The 21,302-nt window shown below is 34.4% G+C and overlaps 3 protein-coding genes across 6 annotated transcripts; 1 reads left to right on the top strand and 2 right to left on the bottom strand.

The window, feature by feature from the left end:
* The first annotated feature begins 193 nt into the window (after positions 1 to 193).
* LOC105800679 (SAC3 family protein B) lies at positions 194 to 9,353 on the top strand. Of its 4 annotated transcripts, XM_012631943.2 has the most exons (18): positions 194 to 510; positions 754 to 792; positions 1,026 to 1,064; positions 1,318 to 1,356; positions 1,770 to 1,865; positions 2,145 to 2,375; positions 2,796 to 3,038; positions 3,530 to 3,748; positions 3,826 to 4,085; positions 4,306 to 4,406; positions 4,485 to 4,700; positions 5,041 to 5,268; positions 5,345 to 5,436; positions 5,515 to 5,608; positions 5,948 to 6,040; positions 6,138 to 7,069; positions 7,144 to 7,258; positions 7,515 to 9,353. In XM_012631943.2, exons 1-18 carry the CDS (start codon positions 398 to 400, stop codon positions 9,231 to 9,233), a joined length of 4,869 nt encoding a protein of 1,622 aa, XP_012487397.1. In that variant the 5' UTR covers positions 194 to 397; the 3' UTR covers positions 9,234 to 9,353. The 4 variants fall into 4 exon arrangements, with proteins under 4 accessions (XP_012487397.1, XP_052477306.1, XP_052477307.1 ...); XM_052621346.1 differs by lacking the exon at positions 754 to 792; XM_052621347.1 differs by lacking the exon at positions 2,145 to 2,375.
* Positions 9,354 to 10,039: 686 nt separating this feature from the next.
* On the bottom strand, positions 10,040 to 12,983 carry LOC105800677 (probable protein phosphatase 2C 35). The gene is made up of 3 exons (XM_012631941.2): positions 11,413 to 12,983; positions 11,026 to 11,157; positions 10,040 to 10,691 (listed from the first exon to the last, which is right to left on the bottom strand). Exons 1-3 carry the CDS (start codon positions 12,322 to 12,324, stop codon positions 10,452 to 10,454), a joined length of 1,284 nt encoding a protein of 427 aa, XP_012487395.1. The 5' UTR covers positions 12,325 to 12,983; the 3' UTR covers positions 10,040 to 10,451.
* Positions 12,984 to 19,592: 6,609 nt separating this feature from the next.
* Positions 19,593 to 21,094, bottom strand: LOC105800676 (S-adenosylmethionine decarboxylase proenzyme 4). Its single transcript, XM_012631940.2, has one exon. The coding sequence runs from the start codon at positions 20,945 to 20,947 to the stop codon at positions 19,916 to 19,918; it is 1,032 nt and encodes a 343-aa protein (XP_012487394.1). The 5' UTR covers positions 20,948 to 21,094; the 3' UTR covers positions 19,593 to 19,915.
* Positions 21,095 to 21,302: the final 208 nt, after the last annotated feature.

Genomic DNA, 21,302 nt, shown 5'->3' with positions numbered 1-21,302 from the left:
GCTTTTGGACCAGTAGTGGATACTATAGAGGCTCAAATTTAAGCCCATGGGTTCATTATGAAATCACTCATACAGCTTTACCAATGGAATACAAACAAAACGGCTGCGTTTTTAGTTATAGAAAACCTGATATAAAATCTAAACTTTTTTGTTGATGAAATTGGGTTTTTATAAAAATATATATATATTTTATTTACCAAGGTCTCCTTCTTCTCCTTTTGTCTCTAGATTCAAAAAAAACCCCAACGTAAAACCAAGGTTACTGAGCTCCAAGCTTAAAAAAAAAAAAGAAGACCCTTTTTCTTGCATCAGCAAAGGGAACCCATGTTTTGAAATTCCAGTTTATGCCTTAAAAAAGAGCAAAAAAATTAAAAAGCAAGGTAGAAAAGTGAAAACAATGTCAGGCTTTGGGAAGCATTCAGGTCCAACAACTGCTCCAAAATCTGCAAATCCTTTTCAGTTTCAACGCCCTCCTCCTCCTTCATCCACTCCTCCAATCAGACCCTCGAGGTATTTTGCTTTAATGCTTGTTCTTTTAACGGTTCTAATTTGATTTTTTTTCAGTGTTTAAGTTCGAAGTAATGTTTTTTTTTTTGTACTTCTTTAATGGGTTTTTATTAGTTTGGGGTTTAGGAGATTGGTTGTATTGAATGAGGGATCGAAGAATGTGAAAAAAAAGGATCGACTTTTATGGTTTTTTTATTAGGGTTTAAATTGCTAACCTGACTGCTAGTTTATTTTGTTATGCACCAGTTATACTCCTTCATCCACTCCTCCAATCAGGCCCTCCAGGTATTTTGCTTCAATGTTTGTTCTTTTAATGATTCTAATTTGATTTTTTTTTAGTGTTTTAACTTTTAAGTTCAAAGTAATTGTTTTTTTTTTTTTTTGTACTTGTTTAATGGGTTTTTATTAGTTTGGGGTGTAGGAGATTGGTTTGAATGAGGGATCGAAGAATGTGAATAAAAGAATTATTAGGGTTTAAATTGCTAACCTGACTGCTAATTTATTTTGTTATGCACCAGTTATACTCCTTCATCCACTCCTCCAATCAGACCCTCGAGGTATTTTGCTTAACTGTTTGTTCTTTTAATGGTTCTAATTTGATTTTTTTTCAGTGTTTTAACTTTTAAGTTCAAAGTAATTGTTTTTTTTTTTGTACTTGTTTAATGGGTTTTATTAGTTTGGGCTTTAGGAGATTGGTTGCGTTGAATGAGGGATCGAAGAATGTGAAAAAAGGATTTACCTATACGATTTATTTTTTTGCTAGGGTTTAAATTGTTAACCTGACTGTTAATTTATTTTGCTATGCACCAGTTACACTTCTCCATCTACTACTCCAATCAGACCCTCAAGGTATTTTGCTTTAAAGTTTGTTCTTTTAATGGTTCTAATTTGATTTTTTTTTATGTGTTTAAGTTCAAAGTAATTGTTTTTTTTTGTACTTTTTTAATGGTGATTTATTAGTTTTGGGGTTTGGGAGATTTGTTTGAATGAAGGATCGAAGATTGTGAAAAAAAGAATTGACCTTTATGAGTTTTCTTATTAGGGTTTAAATTGCTAACCTGACTGCTAATCTATATTGTTATGCACCAATTATACTTTTGGGATTTAGGTGCTAAGTTTTAGAATTTAGGTGAATGGTTTTGCCTTTATGGAAGTTTTAAGTTGCTTGTTTTGTTGAATCTAGAAGCTTTTCATCGCAACTAATGCGGATTTGGTTCCCTTTCTTGTTGATTAAAAACTTATTGTTTTTGTTCTTATTGTAGGGTAAATGAAGCTGCAGATAGAGTTCGGACACCACCGTCGGCTTTTGAGAATTTTGGTCCTGCTTTGAGACCTTATCAGTATGGTGGGGTCCAAAGGTAAAGAACTCATGTTATTTTTATCTTATTTGTATGTATTTATTTCTTTTGTTAATGGTGATAGAGCTCCAATTAGGTAAAATGCAACCCTCATGCAACAGTTTATGTGTAATCCTATGATGCATAAATAAGCTTTTTTTCTATTGAAAATTATTTCTCGAGTTGAAAAATGCATTTATCTTGTATTGTATAATATATGTTGCAGTTTTCATGATTATGAAATAGAACAAATTGTTATTTGTTCTGGAATGTGGATTTAATGTTCTGCTTCTCTTCTAGGCCTATGGAATCTTCTCCTAGATGGGATGATGGCAAAATTCCCTTAAAAGATTATGATGCCCAAACTCGTTTCAGACCACCTGTGGTCACATCATTTGCTGCTTCACAAAATCCTGAAACTAGTTTTACTGCTAAGGCTAGATTTCAAGAGTCAAAGAGTACTAAATCACCACCGACGGTGTCTATAGATGACACTGTACCAAGAAATTCCAGCCAAATGATCCTTCAAAGGCATGTTCATACATTCGTTTTTCAGCTACTTGCATGATATAGTATAGTTTATTTTGTTGATAATCGATTTGAATTGGCGCAATTTTGTGACATTTTGAACTTGGTTTTTTCCGTTACAAATTCCATTGTTTGTAGTTGTATATCAAGATGTCTCTGGAGTCCGGCTTCTATTTTGTAACCTATCTTAAGACTTGTGGCTTGAACTGATTTTACCACAGTTGACTTTATTCTATCTTTTTAAAATCCAGAGTGATCATTTTTTTTTCATTCATCCAAGCCAAGTATTTTGATAAGTCAACTCTGTTAACTCACACATGTGTGTTCAGTCATATTCTTGGGGCTTTTGTTGAAGATAATTTCTTTATATGGTAGAGACTTCTATCCAGGCACTTCAATCGTAAGGATTATGTTTTCTTGCAGGCCTTCTTTTAATCCCCATATGCCACAGAATCCTGTCAAGTTGCCAGCCAACTATCCCAATTTCCCAGCTCATCAGGATCGGTCTGTGGCCTCACCGCATTTAGGTTCTGCTGATTACAGGAAAAACTTTGCAAATGAAGTACCCGATATGCAAGTTCCCAAACAAGGGAGGTTGCCATCTCAACAGTTTGATGACGAATTTACCCAGGAGCATCATAAGTCTGTTCGCAATGGTTCTAAGAGGTGAGTATGCTATATTAATGGATGTATAAATGCTTTTTTAGTTTTCTCCATTGAGAGCAGTGATCTTAAAAAGGTAAATGATTTCCTTTTCTTTTTCCTCTATTTTCTTGCATAAAAAATGAAGAAACTATCTTAATAGAATTCTTGGTATTCAAACCAGTCAGTATTCTACAGTGGTGTTCACTCTATAATTTTCTTGCATAAATGCTTTTTCACCATCTTATGTGTTTGATAGCCACAATCTTAAAAGGCAAATGATTTTGTTTTCTTTTTCCTCAATTTTCTTGTATAAAAATGAAAAAACTATCTTGATAGAGTTCTTGAAGGTTAAACCAGTCAGTATTGTACGGTGGTGTTCACTATATGATTTGTTGGGAAGTTGAGAGATTATGTACCCATGCGTACAGATATCTTTACTGCCTTGCTGTTTTTATTCATATGCCTTTGTGAATTCCATTTTTTCCCGTTAATTCGGTCATTTACTCTTACAGGCCATCTGGATCTCCTCCGAGGTTAGGTACCAAGTCAATCTCTCCTAGCTCTAATTTTCCAATTCGCCCAAGATCCTTGCCTTCTGTGCGCAATGATCCTCCTCCCACGGTGAGAAACATTGGGCCTCCTGTTTCTAAAAGAACGAGGTCTCCTCCTTTAATTTACCATGATGACTTTCTTCAGGAAAGCTCCACTCCTATTGAAGATGATACTGAGCGGTAAATTTTAATATCCGGTAAAACCATAACTGTAAATTGCATTTTATTATAGTTCCAATATTCCTGTTTTATTGCAGAGAATTGCAAGCTAAAGCAAAGCGATTAGCTCGTTTCAAAACTGAATTGAGTGAAACTGTTGAGACGAAACCTCCAGATATTGCAGATCAAAGATTGTCTACAACTAGATTTCAGCACAACGTGGAGGAGAGGAAGAAGCATGTTGGGGAACAGCCTATGGATTCATCTGGGGAGTCCTTGAATGACGTTGTTTCATCCGATTTTGATGGCACAGAAGCATCCAGAGTCATCATTGGGTTATGTCCAGATATGTGTCCGGGTATGTTCCAAGACTCCTGAAACTTAGAGATAAGATATTGATGGGTATGTTGACCATGCCTTGAAACAAAGAAAGTCACTTTATATGGTTCATCTCTTTCAATTTCTGTTTTATCTTATTGTCTTGTGTCTTGGAGAAGCAGATATCTCATTACATATAAAATAGCTGTCTGAAAACAGTTTCATTTTTTATTCGATCCAAATTTTGTATCAATTTCTAGAATCGGAAAGGGCAGAAAGAGAAAGAAAAGGTGATCTTGACCAGTATGAACGTGTGGATGGTGATAGAAATCAAACAAGTGAATCCCTCGCTGTTAAGAAGGTAATGTAAAAAGAAACTTCTTTTCTCAGCAGTTTGTGTGTGATAACGAATGATGAATATCTCTCATTTACTGTACAGTATACTCGGACAGCTGAGAGAGAAGCAAGTTTGATACGGCCAATGCTAGTCCTGCAGAAGACAATAGATTATCTACTCAATTTGCTGGATCAGCCATATGATGACAGGTTTCTTGGAATATATAACTTTCTATGGGATAGGATGAGAGCAATTCGAATGGACCTGAGGATGCAGCACATCTTTGACCAAGGGGCAATCACTATGCTAGAGCAAATGGTATGTCCTTGCAACTGGATCTTTCTTGTCGATTGGCCCATTATCTTGATTCTTGAATACTTGTGAATGTTGTGTAAAAATCAACCCAACAAATATTATTAGAAAAAGAAGTCCATTTTCATTTACATGGTCAGGTAGAAGTTATTCCTATTTATGCCGTGCTTGTGATTTTAATTATATTTAGAATGAACTGATAAACATAGCTGTTTTTTGGTCTTGCCTACATTTTTGTTCATCATTGTTTTGCTCCATAAGTCATAATGTCTTGCATTTGGGGACAAATATCTAAATCATTGCTATGATTTGTTCAATTAGTGGTGCTGATTGCTGTTTTTGTCAGATAAGGCTTCACATAATTGCCATGCATGAATTATGTGAATACACCAAAGGCGAGGGCTTCTCTGAGGGATTTGATGCACATCTAAACATCGAGCAGATGAACAAAACATCAGTTGAGCTATTCCAAATGTATGATGATCACAGGAAGAAAGGAATTAATGTTCCAACAGAAAAGGAGTTCAGAGGTTATTATGCACTTCTCAAACTTGACAAGCATCCGGGGTATAAAGTAAGTCGATACAAATGTTGAATCAATTATTCAAACTTCATCAACTTTATTTTTGAAAATAAGCACTCCCCACTAGGTTGAACCTGCAGAGCTCTCACTGGACCTCGCTAAGATGACTCCAGAGATAAGACAAACACCAGAAGTGCTATTTGCTCGTAATGTAGCTAGGTTGTTACTTCCCTTCAACTTTCATTACCACTGGGGTGTTGAACTTGGTCTAACTATTTAAACTCTTGGCACTTCCAGGGCTTGCAGAACGGGTAATTTTGTTGCCTTCTTTAGACTAGCGAGGAAGGCAAGCTACCTTCAAGCATGCTTGATGCATGCCCATTTTGCAAAGGTAGGTACAAGGAATTTTTCGATCCTGCACCTCTCCCCCCATCTTCAACGTAAAACTCATTTTCTTGGTTTTGCATTCATTCTACTCACATTCATACTCGTACCATTTCTTTGGTCTGCTTCTTGGAACCAGAGGTGGTTTTGGGATGATCATGCCTGAGGGAGCAAACACGTTTTCTGTAATTGCACGTTCATGCCATATTAGAGTCTGACTAAATTGTGCTATTCACAGATGACACTTTGTCACGAATCCTCTATAAATTATGACATTTATTTTGGAGTGCTGCATGATTTCTCTTTTCTATATTCATTGGGTTTTAACCTTTGGCGCTTTTATCAGTTACGAACCCAGGCTTTTGCTTCTCTACACTCTAGTCTTCAAAACAACCAAGGCCTCCCTATTTCCCATGTTGCCGAATGGCTTGGGATTGAGGTAATATTATTACCCTAAAACGGAAACTAAATTTTATTTTTCATCATCATGATAAGTTCTTTATTATCTTATGCTGCTTCTGGTTTTTGGATTTTAGGAAGAGGACATCGAAAGCATTTTAGACTACTATGGCTTTTCAATAAAGGAATTTGAAGAGCCGTATATGGTGAAGGAAGGTTCATTTCTTAATGCAGAAAATGACTATCCTACCAAGTGTTCAAGACTTGTTCATCAAAAAAGATCTAGAACAATAGCCTTGGATGTTGCAACTCCTCACGAAGTGACTTCCTTGCCCATAGGAGCATCGAAGGAGAGTCAACCAAGTAAAGCTCATAAACAAAGGGCAAATGTCTCACCTTCTCCTAAAAGGAAGAGTTCTGTTTCAGCAGCTGATGAAGAATTGCCTGATTCTAAAGTTGTTCCTTCTCCAAAGTCTAGTTCGCAACTGCATTTGGTGACTGAGACATCAAAAGGGTTACAACAGCTCCAAGATGGTCATCTCAAGTCTGGTGCCTCCGAACCGTTTAATTTCTCTGTGGATCGTAGTTCCCCTCGGTCATTTCCAGCGAAAGTTGTGGTCATGGAGAAATCAAACAATATCGTTGTTTCCTCAATGCCTGACAGAACAAATACTTATGGCATGGAACAAATGCCACCACTAACTTTTTCACAAGTATCTCAGCCTGAGAGATCACCTAGTGGTAGATTTCATCTCTCTGCGGAAAACTCCGTACCTCAAAGTATGGCTATTATTGACAATGTAAAGTCCTCACCAATGAGATCCCCTAGTGGTAAATATACAAAGAATGCATTGCCTCAAACGATGGATCTTAGTGACTTAAAATCTCAGTCAGAGAGGCCAAGTGTTAAATATGATAAAGCTTTGGAAAATTCAGTGCCTCAAGGGATGGAAATTAATGATTTAGGAGATAAACCTCTGGATAATCATCAAGAAATTGAGAATCAGGAAATAGTAGCAAATATTCAACGCAAGGAAGTTGCCGAAGCAAAACTCAAGTTGATCCTGAGGTCTGTAACATTGCCAATCTTGTTTTGGCTGCAACATTGTGTTATATTTTTCTAACCAGTATCTTTTCTTTCAGGTTGTGGAGCCGACGTGCTGCAAAGCAAAGGGAATTACGGGAACAAAGACAGTTAGCAGCTGAAGCTGCACTAAGTTCATTACCACTGGGAATACCAGTTCGGCAGAACAATGATGTAAGATTTTTTCGCACACTACTGGAATTTTCAGATTGTGCAATATGTTCTAAGTTTTACTTATTATTTACTGTGCAAGTAATCTAATTCCCATGTCTTATTTGAGACACTTACATTGAAATTTGAACAACTGCCCTTCTTCCTCTTGGAAAGGATAAGTTCCCATTTCATTACTGGTGCCTGTCATTTTCTTTCATTTTAGTTTATGCTAGATTTCACTCTGCTTATTCCTGTTCTTTTTATTGATCCTTTGTAGCAATGGAGCACATTTGGTGAGCTTGATTTTGATCATGTAATGAGTGAGAGATGCGAAAAATATGAAAGGTCATGGTCGAGGCTGAATGTTTCTGATGTAGTGTCAAGTATTTTGGGTCAAAGAAACCCGGATGCTAAATGCCTATGCTGGAAAATTATTTTATGTTCTCCGGAGAGCAGTCAAGGAGATCAACCAAGGCAGAATAACCAGGTTGGCCATTTGGCAGCAGGCCCATGGTTGTTCTCTAAGATCATGCCATCCACAGAAGATAATAACGATGATGATTTAGCAATCACGTCTCCTGGTTTGTCGATATGGAAGAAATGGGTTCCTAGCTTATGTGGTACCGATCTAACTTGCTGCTTGTCTGTTGTGAAAGATGCAAATTGCGATAATCTCGATGAGGTCGTATCCGGAGCAAACGCAGTATTATTTCTTGTATCTCAGTACATTCCATGGAAGCTCCAAAAGGCCAAACTTTATAGTCTTTTGAATTTAGTTCCTCCTGGTGCATGCTTACCCCTTCTGGTCTTGAGTGGTTCTTATAACCTAGAAGGTTCAGATCCTTCCCCGGTTATAGTTAATGAATTGGGGCTGCATGAAATTGACAAATCACGAATAAGCTGCTTTTTGGTGGTTTTCCTTCTTGGTAAGTGGCATTTAGAACACTCAAATGGATTTTTCAGTGATGAAAAGTTAAGAGAAGGACTGAAGTGGTTGGCCAATAAATCACCTCTACAACCTGTTCTTAGCAGTGTGAAGATACGCGAACTTGTCATGTCTCACTTGAGTCCGGTGTTGGAGGAACTGGATAAGATGGGTGATTATGAAGTAGGTCCGAATCACTGCATTTCAGTCTTCAATGAAGCATTGGATTGGTCATTTGGAGAAATTGCTGCTGCTATTAAAGCAAATCCTACCAATTGGCCTTGTCCAGAGGCTATGCTGCTAAAAGACTTCAGTGACGAATTTTTAGCTGCGAAGTTGTTCTTGCCAAGTGTGGGGTGGAGCTCGCCAGCAAAAACTGCACCACTCGAACACGCATTGAAAGATTGTCGACTTGCCCGTTTTCCCGATGATATCTCATTGCTACAAAGGGGTTCAATGATGGGAAAAGATATTGATAACCACAGATTACTACTAGAAAATTGTTTAGTAGAATACCTAACACAATCAACAAAGATGATGGGAATTCCACTAGCTACAAAAGAGACATCCGTGATGATTCAAAGAAACACACGGCTCGAACTCCGCAACTTGAGCTATTATCTTGTGCCAAACTGGATCACGATCTTCCGACGGGTTTTCAACTGGCGACTTTCGAGTTTATCAACCGGGGCCTGTTCCTTTTCCTATGTATTGCAGACTCATCATGTGCCTCCATTGGGAGATCTACTTAAGTTACCACTTGAAGTCGACACTTCACCGTATTGCTTGAGTCATCCATCTTTAGATGAAATACTTGAAGTTGGTTGTAGTCCCCTCAAATCTCGGAGGATCAACTTCGATCCCCAACCTTCTCAGGATAAAGAAGACCATACTTCACAGAAAAATGGATTGGCCATTACAGGTGATGTTGCTTGTACTACAAGTAAACCAGATAGCAGTTACGGTAAAATGGTGGTGGCTGGAACTGAAACTGATAGATTAAGCCAATTGTTGGAGAAATGTAACATAGTACAGAATAGTATAGGTGAGAAGCTTTCAATTTACTTCTGATATACGGTTCTTTCTTGTAACTTACACATCTCATTAAAATTGAGGTGGTTTTACAATGTTATATTTGTTCAAAAATGTTTCTTCTGTATGATGAGAAAATAACAAAGGTTTTTGCATTTATTAGCCTGTATATTTAACTTTCCTCATTTATGGGTATAAATGAAGTTACAAAATAATTATTTAATTATTTAATCGTCTTTTTAGTCACTAACGAGCTAATAATAGTAATTTTAACCTTCAATGTTTATATATTGTGTCAATTTAATTTTTATTTTAGAAATTTAACTCTAACATTTATACATTGTATAATTTAATTTTTTTCAGTTTTATTTTTTATTATCCTTTTAAAAACTAAATTTATCAACTAAATTTGATTGAAATTATATAAAAATAAAATACTAAAAAATTTAAAATAATACTTTTCATCTTCTACCTTTCTTTTAAAATTAACCTTAAATATAAAAAAATATATCACAAAAATTCAAATTACATAACGTGTAATACGAGGACTAATTTCTTAGAATCTGAGATTAAATTGTCATAATTTATAAATAATAAATTTTAAAATTATTATTATATCAATTTTAAAACAGCCAATCATTAGTCAATTTATGATTAAAAAAGACAAATTAAACTAAGTAACAAAAAAATTTCATAATGGATCTATAAAAAAAATTTACAAAAAAGCATAAATAGGGATATTAGACATGGTAAGCTTTAACTTTTCTGCTACAATAGCATTGATTTACCATCCAAGCTTTCTTTAGAGCAGGAAATAGAATTTAGAAAATGGCTACTAAAGAGCATGGAACATAAAGGCCGTTAATTTGTCAATTATGTAGCTTATGCACTGAAGTCATTACAATTGATATATTTCACATGAGAATAATAGAATCCATGGTGAGCAGTTAACAATCAAGTCTTATATCTCTATGCCTCACATAATCCCAGCAGTGTGCGGGAAACAGCTTATGTCTCCTCATGGTAGTGCTTTAGAGGCAATAAACAAAAGGGGAGTTCTTCATATTTCCGATTCCGTGTTTCCATCAAGTAACTTGCTAACATAATTACCTTCAACCTTCAAAAGATGGGTTCTTTTTCTCTACCTGTTCAGATCGTACCGGGTGCAAGATCACAGTCACCATGATAGGGCCTTGAGATCATTCACCAAGTGAATCTTGTGGTGAAAAAGGTAACTCTCTTTGTTTCCCTTTGTGCTTACCCCACATCCAATTGTGAAGGTCTCTGATGCATCATTGGTGACGGAACAACAATGGCAGCACTTCGATTCATCGAAACACTATGTTGACAAGACTGTTGTGTATCATACAAATCAGTTCTTACCGAACCATATGTTTCTTCCGGCTCTGAGACACTGCTCGTATCGAAACTTCCCTTGATTGACTTCATAAGCATTGGCCCGCAATCTACTTCATTATCCGTAGCACTAGCACCTGACTGCAAAAAATAAAGAAAAAGGTCAGTTGATCAGAATGCATTTAAAGTGCAAAACATCACACTTTCTATATTCTATGGCCACTACCATGTTTTTTTTAGATTACGTAATCAAATCAACACTTTTTCTTTTTTGAATGAAGATAGATTATGCAACTCGTAGCAGTAATTCGGTTTGGCACGAGGCTTAAAATTAGGTGCAAAAGCGGAACTTTCTACTTTGCAATCTAAAAGATCATACTTCAATCACTTCTAAGAAAGAATACACCAGCAGAAGAAGAGTATTTTTATACATTGAGAACATGAACAGCCAGATACGGATTTAAGTAGGGCATACATTAGACAAGCCTTTAATCTGTACAATGATGATTGTAATATCATCGGTCCGATTTTCATTATCCAACCAAAGCTTGTAGGATTCTCCAGCAATTGCAGCACAAGCATCCCTAGGATCTGCATATTCCGCTGCCTATGCGAAGAAAAATTATAAATTTGTTAAGAAAATGCTCAAATGACTCAAATATAATGAGTGGAGAGTTCCCTAACAGTACAAAAAGCAAACGACACGGGAAAATTCATTAGCACATTCCTTTAAGACTTTATTGTATTAAACAGGTTTACAAACATCATTTTGCAAGAAACATGATAAAGACACTTCAGTATTATAAGCAAATGAGAATCATAATGGTGATTTATCAATTCCAAGGATTCGTATGAACCATACCATGTTGACAACAGTTCTGCTAGAGAGAAACTCGAAAACTCCATCACTTGCAACAACAAAGAATAGATGATTACACGTAAGCCGAACAACCGAGATCTCAGGAACAGCAATCACACCAATCTTCTCCGCTGTACTATCGCCTACACTCCTCGTAAATGCAGTCCCAGGATACATTCCATCAGGAACCCACAACCTCGGAGGATCACCACCTTGGCTATATTCGTCGCCCCAATTTTGAATATTGGGGTCTTTAAGGCCTTCCACTTGATCAACGCTCAAGACCCTAGCACCACAAAGCTTCACCCTTTCATACTCATCTTTCCTAAATGGTGTTTGATCCTCAGATAAATCCTCAGCCAAAATTCGATCCCCATCCTTAACAGCAATCACAGCTCTTGAATCGCCCACATTAGCAACATAAAGTGTATCCCCAACAACAAGCACAGTTATTGCTGTGGTACCACTCATGGTATCATCAATCTCACTATCATGTAACTCAGAATTTGTAGCTAAAAAAGCTGAATTATAAGCTTTTAAAGGATCATCCAACAATGTGGTGTCATTAGCTAATCTTTCTACAAGTCTATCCTTAACAAAGTTTGAACATTCAGCACCATATTGACCATGTCCATCAAAGACACCAAAGAAATGAATATTCGGGTTACCTTGAAGTTGTGTTTTGATACAGAAACTATCCTGGTTTTCCCTCTCAACCGTGTCTGGATAATAACCATGCTGTGTTAAGACAGAGAACTGCAAAGTGAAGTTGTGAGATGGAACAGGAACCAACTCCAATGACCTTTGTGTAAGAATGTGTTTGCATTTGTAAGGCCTCTTTTCTCTACGGCGACCTGAATCACCATCAGATGACGATGGATATCTAGTACAACACTTTCCATGAACACACCCCATGATTTCAAAACATAAAAAAATGATTTTTTTTTTTTGTTCCAAAAAGTGTAGCTTAAGTGTTTGAGAAAAGGCCTCAAAGGATATTGAAAATCAATGAAAGGGTGTAGAAAGATCCAAATTTAGGTGAAAATGGAGAAATGGGTTTTTCTTAAAGTTAACAATTTGGGTATTTTTATAGGAAATTTGGTTAGAAAACATACTTTTAAACAGAAAGGACGATAAACAAAAAAAAACCCAGAAGAAAAAGGCAAAAGAAGTGATTTTTATAGACAATGCAAAACCAAGAGAGTGGGTTTCCAAAGACAGAAAAAAAGAAAAGAAAAAGAGAGAATAAACCCCAAACCAAGTAAAAGAAAAGTGAAATTCTAAATCAAGGGTAAGGGAAAAGAAGCAAACAACAGTGAAGAATCAAGGCAAAAAAAATTACTTTCTTGAGAGAAAAAAGAAGATCAGACTTGATGATAAGTTTTGCTTGAGTAGGAAAAAGAAAGGAATCAGTGAAAGAATCCCCAAATCAAACAAACAAAAAAAAAAATGGAAAAAGGAAGCCCTAAAACTGAGGGGGAAATGTGGAGTTGATTGCTTCAAGTTTTCAACTTTTCGAAAGAGAGAGAGAGAGAGAGAGAGGCGGAGAAAAATCGATAAGTGTGCATGGGTGAATTTTGTCTTTGTACAGGGAAAAGCAAGGACAATGAAATGAAAATAAAATAGAAAATATTTTTTATTAAAAAGTAATGGTAATAATAAAATGGGGCAAATGACAAAAAAAGCCCTTTTTTTCAATATTTATCGAAATGGGCCGGTTTTTTAATTATTTACTGGAATGGGCCATTTTCCACGAAATCGCGTCCACGTCAGGGTACTGTCAGGACATCGCGTCCACGTCAGCATGATTTGCTTATGTGGACACAAATCGCGCCTACGAGGACGCGATTTGCTGACGTGGCATGAACAGTTTCTCATTTTTAGCTTGGAAAACTTTGAAAGGCCATAACTTTTGGCTCGGTTGTCCGATTGAGACGAATTTTTTTTGATTTCGAATAAATTTTCGAGATCTACGCGCTGACAATCAGCCGAAGGCGGTTTGTAGTAGTTTTCGTCGAAAAAGATCCTTTTTTGCCCCTAAATTTTGAGTTTTCCGGTTTAAAATTGAATTTTGAAACATTCAAATCATTATTTTCCTTATTTATTTGAAGTAAACACTGGATCTTTTTTTACAGAATTGTCTTATATCATCCTGTTATAGGTATAAGTCATCTCATTCTGCTTTTGAGAAGTTCCCTAAAATTTTCCATTTTATTCAATTTAGTCCCTAAAACCTAAATAGTCATATTTTCAAATCTAAGCTTCATTTTTCAATTCAAATTCAATTTCATCCTTCCAAAACATTCAAATATTCTTAAATACAAAAATTTCATGCTAATTTTGAAATAATTACACTTTAGTCCCTATACTCGTAACTAACAAATTATACTTTACAAATTAGTCCCTATTCATCTCTAAGCAGTTTGTCAGCACGTAGATCTCGAAAAGTTATTCAAAATAATAAAAAAAAGTCTCAATCGGACAACCGAGCCAAAAGTTATGGCCTTTCAAAGTTTTCCAAGCTTAAAAACATAGACTGTTCATGCCACGTCAGCAAATCGCGTCCTCGTAGGCGCGATTTGTGTCCACGTAAGCAAATCACTCTGACATGGACGCGATGTCCTGACATGTACCCTGACATCGCGCTGACGTGGACGCGATGTCCTGACATTTACCCTGACATTGCGCTTACGTGGACGCGATTTCGCGGAAAATTGACCATTCCGGTAAATAATTAAAAAACCGGCCCATTTCGATAAATATTGAAAAAAAAGGCTTTTTTTGGTAAAATAGCCAATAAAATGCTCATTTTCCGAGAAAATAAAATATCAAGAGGCCTTACAAATTATATTTTATTTTATTAAAAAAATAAATAAATATTTTGTATTAAATTAAAAAATAAATTAGTCTTTTTCGTTAAAATTTTTATTTTTTTAGTCTTTTTCGTTAAAATTTTTATTTATTTTTATTTTAAAAACTGATATGGATATAATTTATAATGACTAATTTGTTATTTTTAGTAAAAAAGTAAAATATCATCTAACGCTTAACACAATAACCTTCATAATATTTTTACATTTTGTAACCAATGAAATCTTTTTTTATCACCGTAATATTAGAAGGGAAAAAGATTATAAGATTTCAACTCATATTATTTTGGTGCCAAATAAAAATTTAATTACTACTCCACACATGTCTCAGTGGGATTGAAATCATTTTAAATTCAAATATCACATGCTCGAATTATTAATTTTATATTGAAAACAAGTTAGGTTAAGTTGAGATTTAAACTAATAGAATTAAGTTTTAAAATTTTCAAATTTTATCAAAATTGAGGTATAAATAACAGGAATTTGCGATGAAAGAATTTTTTTAGTTTTTTTCATTTTATTAAGAAAATTAAGTTTTGATATTTTTTAAATATAATCAATGCACGAATACTTTTATGGATCAATATGTAATATATATTAAAGGGAAAATGAAATATAATTTATTTTTAAAGTTCAAACATAAATATGATATACCTATCTGTATTAATTTTTTTGTAATAAATCAATTTTAATAGATTTTTTTTGTTTTTTCATAAGCATTCGATAAAATATTAGTCACACTAGGTCTCGATTAAATTTAAAGTTGAATTAGGTTGCAAACATCTTCCAATGTTGCATTCTCCTTTTACAAAATTCAAACTCCAAATCTTATTTAAGGAATATCGAATTCTTTACCATTCAATCAAACAACTGTTGATAATATTAACAGTTCTAAATTATTAGACCCAATCTAAATTCAATATTCAAATATACCAATCGAGCATAAACCTTAGGGGTGTAGCTAGAGAGTGGTAGGCAGGAGCTTTGGCCCATCAGAAATGAAAAATTACCTCTTTAGTTGCTTGAGTATTTATAAAGGTTTAATTTAATTTAATGGTAAAATTATATTTTGACTCCTAAAATATAAAATTCAATTATGCTCTCTCTAAAAGAAAAAATATATATATAATATAATGCATTGAAAATTGTAAAATTTTATATTAATATAATGATAAAATTATATTTTTAACTCTCTAAAAAATTTATAATTCAAATTCGTCTCATCCAAAAAAAAATCTGACTTCAAACCCTGGTAAGCCTCGATTTAATCTAATCTAATCATGAAAACCCCTACAAAACATTTCCACTCACTTTGTTAAAAAAGGTGGTTGGTTTTTTATGGATTAGGTGAAGGTTAGTTGTATAGTTTGCTTTTGTCCAATTGATGAATGTTTTGGAAGTTTCCTTTTTGTACGAGAATAATAAAAGACACCTCAAACATCAAGGCAAATTAGATAGACTTGGGTGAAGGAAAACCAAAGGCATGCCCCTTTTCTACCCCAAAGTGTTTCAAAGCAAAATCACAAAATTTATATTTTTTTATTAAAAAGCTTTTGTATAATAACAACAACCATTAGTCTGGTCTAGACCTGTCCATGGGCCGGGCCGGGCCGGGCTCGGAAAATTTTTTGACCCGCCTCTTAGGCCGGGCCCGGACCGGCCCGAATTATGGGCCTAAAATTTTGCCCAAGCCCAGCCCGGGAAAAAATAATAAGCCCGAGCCCGGCCCGGCCCGATTTTTAATAAACACAAAGAATATTTTAAAAATAAAAAATAAAAAATTTTTTAAAGTATTTTAAAATTAAAAAATAAAAATATATTTATTATATTCGGGCCGGGCTCGGGCCAAAAAAGTTGAGCCCGAGCCCGGCCCATTTTTTAAACGGGCCTCATTTTTTTGCCCAAGCCCATATTTCGGGCCTATATTTTTACCCGAACCCTCCCATATTTCGGGCGGGCCGTCAAGCCGGGCCGCCATGGACAGGTCTAGTCTGGTCGAGATTAAGCTTGATTTCCAAAAGAAAAAAAAAATCAAGTTCGGCTCGAGTATGGCTTGGTCCAACTTATCTAAATGGGTCGTTCTATTGTTTTAAAAAATAATATATATTTAATTTTAATTATAAATTATTAATATTAAATTATTTTTATTTTTATTATTTTATATAGTAAAATAGACCAAACCAAGCCGGCTCAAGATTAAAAACTTTACAACAAAGATACTTTATTTACCTTTTAACCCAAATGTTATAAATTTATTCACGAATTACAAGTAAGAATTAAATTGAAATTAATCATATAATTCAGATTTTTTTCAATCCAATTCATTATTTAATCAATTAATATGTTTTGTAATTGATGAACAATAAATAAGCTTTTATTGTATTTTAATATATTCTAATTAATAACACCAAAACTAGATTGTTCACTATATCAATCTACTTATATACTTCCATTACCAAGACCTTACCACTTGAGACAATCTAAAAGGACTGGTTTCTACACCATTTTGCAACCAATTTTGTGAATTTTAATCTGTGCTCAAAATTTCGATTCCATCAATATTAACTCAATTTTAATTAAATTCAAATTGGTCATAAAATATAATTATCTTGAAGTTTAATTAACTTAACATAGATAGTTCAAATTAAAAAAATCCAAATCTCGAAATGATTAGAACTTAAAATAATTTGAACATATAATAACCTAACTTAAAAAGTCAATTTCCAAACATGAATGATCTGAACCCCTAAAACAACCCAAAACTAGAATTGATTTAAACCAAAATGTCCCCAAAATTTTAAAAGTTAGGATTTATTCAATCCAATTTGATTTGGTTAAAAAACCAACCTGATCAACTTAGTTTATGTGATTTCATTTTTAGTATTATATAATTAGAGGATTAATATTCACACACGATAAGAACACGCCTACACATCACATTCAATAAGGAACTACTCTTAAATTACGCTTCCCAATTTGTCTCAATAAACTCGAACCCGAATGAATTTTATAAAGTAAACATCCATAGATCATTAGTTGGAGATTAAAGTAGTGTTAGTTGAAATAGCAAGGGAAATAATGATTGAAAAGTTAGTTGAAACCACAAATTTGTGTTTTGTGTTAATCCCACCCAATGCAAAAGCAACCAAATAATCCCCCCAACTGTAACTTTGTGTTGAGCCACATGTTTAACTCCAACAGGTTTACTAATGCCCCCTACCAAAACCCAATATGTAGAAGCAACCTTAATGGTTATTTAAACTTAACAATCTCATTATGGGATTCCAAATATTAGGGGATTTTTACCTTAAAATGTTCTAACATTCAAATACAAGGTTTCATGCTTTGCTTCAATTGCTTTGGAATATCAATCAGCAATTTCGTTTGGCAATTAAATGGTTCCTTCTCCTTTTATGTGGTAAGCAATTTATTAATTTCTTTTACCTCACATGAATAGATTTAAAAATATGGTAAATTATGAGAAATATTAAATTTTGATATATTTTTAACACTTTTATTATATTTTCATTCATTTATGAAAATTGTGTTATTAGTTGCATTCATTTAGCATTGAAGTAGAAACAATTCCTTTTGTAGTTTATAATGTATATTTATTATCCTCAAATCTTTGAAAGGTTGTTGTTTTATGCATATATCTTAGAGGGTTTTTTTTTTACATTTTTCAACCTGAATTTTATTATAAACACTTATTGAATTTGTTGAGTTAAAATATGCTCTAAGTCTTTGTATTCTATGTACTTTTATGATTTAAAATGCAAGTCGAATTGTTAATACCGTTAAATTTCTTCTATTAAATTCAAGTTGATTACAATGACTATTTTTACACGACTACCAATTAAGTATTTGTTTATTTCAAAAACGTACTAGCAAATTTAATAGAAATTTTTAATAATATTATTAAATCTAAAAATATGAGGATTAAAATCATAAAAATAAGAATAAGAAGATTTAGGAACTTATATTTTAATCATTTTATTACATTCAATTTGACATTTGGATTGAGTTTTTTGTCAAACAAAAGAATTAGCCCAAACCCAAAAGCCTATTTAGGACTTAGAATCAGAGCCCAACATAAAAACTTAAGCCTATTTTAATCTACTTTGCATTGGTTAAATAGCTAATCTCCTAAAATAATTGATTAGATTTGTTCATAAAATCTATCTTTTATACTAACAACATAGTCTTTTATATTTCATTCTCAACTCTTTAAATTTGCATGAATACAGCCAAACCAATGTGCTTATTTTATATACACATGAATTTATCGAATTAAATTTGATGAAAGAAAATGTTATAGAGGTTTTTATATTAAAAGATGGATTGCATTTTATTCCTTTTATTTAGAAAAAAAGACAAATTATGTTATAACAAAGAGCAAATTGGTTCTCCTGTTAAAAATTTCATCTATTTTTATCGTTAAAACCGACCCATGTACGTCAACATAAGGTACATATGACACGCCATATGGAACTATCTGGTTATTCATCGATTATGTTAATTTTAACAATAAAATAGATAAAATTTTATTTTAACAAAAATTACCGGTCTACTCTTTAATTTAACATTAAAAATTAATTGTCTTTTTTTTAATAAAGAGGACTAAATGTAACATGACAGTTAATATAATGGCTTTCATGATACTTTTAGCTCTTAAACATATATAAGCAAGTTACAAAACTCAAGCTCAAGGTGAAATTGATAACACTAATTTAATCAATTGAATCGATATGATTAAATGTTGATTTAATATTTCCTCATTTCAAAATAATGACATACAAGTCAGATAAATGATTAATTTTCAAATTTATCCATCCAATAGATTGGTTTGTTCCTATATATTGACAAACGAGGCAAGGAAATGAAAAGAAGAAGAAGAATAACATAAGAAAAAAAGTGCAACCTTTATTTTTTTCCATATCTTCCCACTACATGTAAACCTCAAAAATCTTAGGCGTGACAATCCTAAGTGGGGTGCATTATAATGGTGATTCCAATTTCCCACATCTTCTACACCCAGCCATTCTGATGATGCCACCTCATCTTCCTAAAATCCCCACCATTCATTTCTTTAGGTCTAGTTCTGCCCTCACTCCCTACACTTTTGGGACTTTTGAAATTTAAGTTACTCTTCTTTTAATTTCAAAATCTTATAGTATGATTTAAAAAATAAAATCCAATTAATATTATTATTAATTAATTTTTGTTAAATTTAAATATGTGCTATCGGTTGGGTTTTAATTTTAAATCAAATATTAAAATATTAAAATATCATATATTCAAATTTAACAAATGTATTTCAATAGTGTTTTAATTGGACTTTAAATTTTGAATCACATAAGTAGAAGAACTAAATTCATGGAATTAAAAGAAGGACTAAATTTCAAAAGCCCAAAGAGTACAGGGCTGGGGCAAAATTAAACCCTTTTCTTTATCTTCTTTCTACTAAAGTCAACCCACATTCATTTTCAACCAATGAATTCCTTCCACGTCATCATATAAAATTCCCCTCAATTTAAATATTTTTCCCACGACTAAAACCCACTCTAAACTAAAACCCCTTTCCCACATTTTTCTTTTTTATCTACCTTTTTTTGTCGTTGTTTCTTTCCCCGATGTTATTTCCGGCGAGCCGCCGTGAATGTTTGGAAAACAACGGTACCGGCGGCGGGGAACTCATCCATGGCAAAAGTCCGACATTTAAGTCCCAACGGTTCCATAGCACGCGCCACCGTCGTCCAAACTTCACGGCTATTACTCGTCGTTGAAACGGAAACCGTCGCCGGCTTGAAAACCTGAACGGCTTTCTTCAAGGTCTCAACAATGTCGACATCGTCATCGTAAACGGAGCCAACGCACTCGAAGCTCGCGTAGCTATACCCGTCTTCAGGTGTGACGTGGATCGTGGAGTAACGATCGCCGTCGATGCCATTCATGGAATACCCACAAGGATCAAACGCAAAATCACAAATGAAAGCTCTAGGGTTTATATCATCAATCCCGGTCAACACCGTCATCTCTTTCCCGGCCGAATCCCCTGTTTTGCAATCCCCGGCTTTTTTGTAAAACTTACGCGCCAGATGACGGTCAAGCTCCGTCATACAAATTTCAAACGTAACATCGGAATTCGATTTCTTTCGGTGGTTTTGATCACCGGCGGCGAAAACATGCCACGAATAACAAGGATTTTTCGACGGCATAACGGCGGCTTTTCTATAAACAAGATTTTTCGGGAGATTTTCTTCGATGTAAATCACTTCTTCTTTGAAATTCGTATGAGGGAAAGGCTGAGATTTGGGGAAAATGAAACTTCCCCTAGTGTATCGACACCCACATAATTTAAGATTAAGCTTGTTGGCAAAGTGAGTCAATGGACGAACCGATTTGAGTAACTGAGTCGTCCCACAGGTTTTGATTATAATCTTAGTCGGATATACGAACATACTCGATTCCGACAAGACGTAAGCATCAAAAAAATGGTTACCGACGGCAGAAACGACGGTGCATTGGACGGCACGAAGGACTTGTTCGATTGATTCGAAATCAAGTAAGCGAAGACCCATATTGTTGTTTATATTACTCAATGAATCATCACCAAAGAAATGAAGTTCCAACCGCTTCTCAAAACCTTCAAACCCTGAAACCGCCATTGCCAAACAACAACAAAAAACCAGAGACAGGAACTTAAAAACAGGGACAAAAAACAGGAGAAAATGTAGAAAGAAAAAGAAGATGTTGGTTTTTGGTTTTAATGGTGGGATTTGATGGTGTTAAAGAAGATTACTACAGGTGAGAGAGAGAAGTGGGGAGGGAAATGGGGTTTTATAGGTAGGATATTGAGAGAGAAAGAGTGGGGGGGGGGAGAGTGGATATTGAAAGGGGCATGCGGGTGTGAGCCTGTGAGGCAACCAAGAATCATTATTGCAGGCATAATGAAGGTGAATAAGATGATGATATGTTCTGGATTTTGGTTTTTTTTGTGTTGTTTTCTTCTTTGTTGGGAGT

This window comes from Gossypium raimondii, chromosome 9, assembly GCF_025698545.1.
Source record: "Gossypium raimondii isolate GPD5lz chromosome 9, ASM2569854v1, whole genome shotgun sequence".
NCBI lineage: Eukaryota > Viridiplantae > Streptophyta > Magnoliopsida > Malvales > Malvaceae > Gossypium > Gossypium raimondii.
The sequence above is the reverse complement of the archived record's forward strand: the minus strand, read 5'-3'. Positions and strand labels throughout refer to the sequence as shown.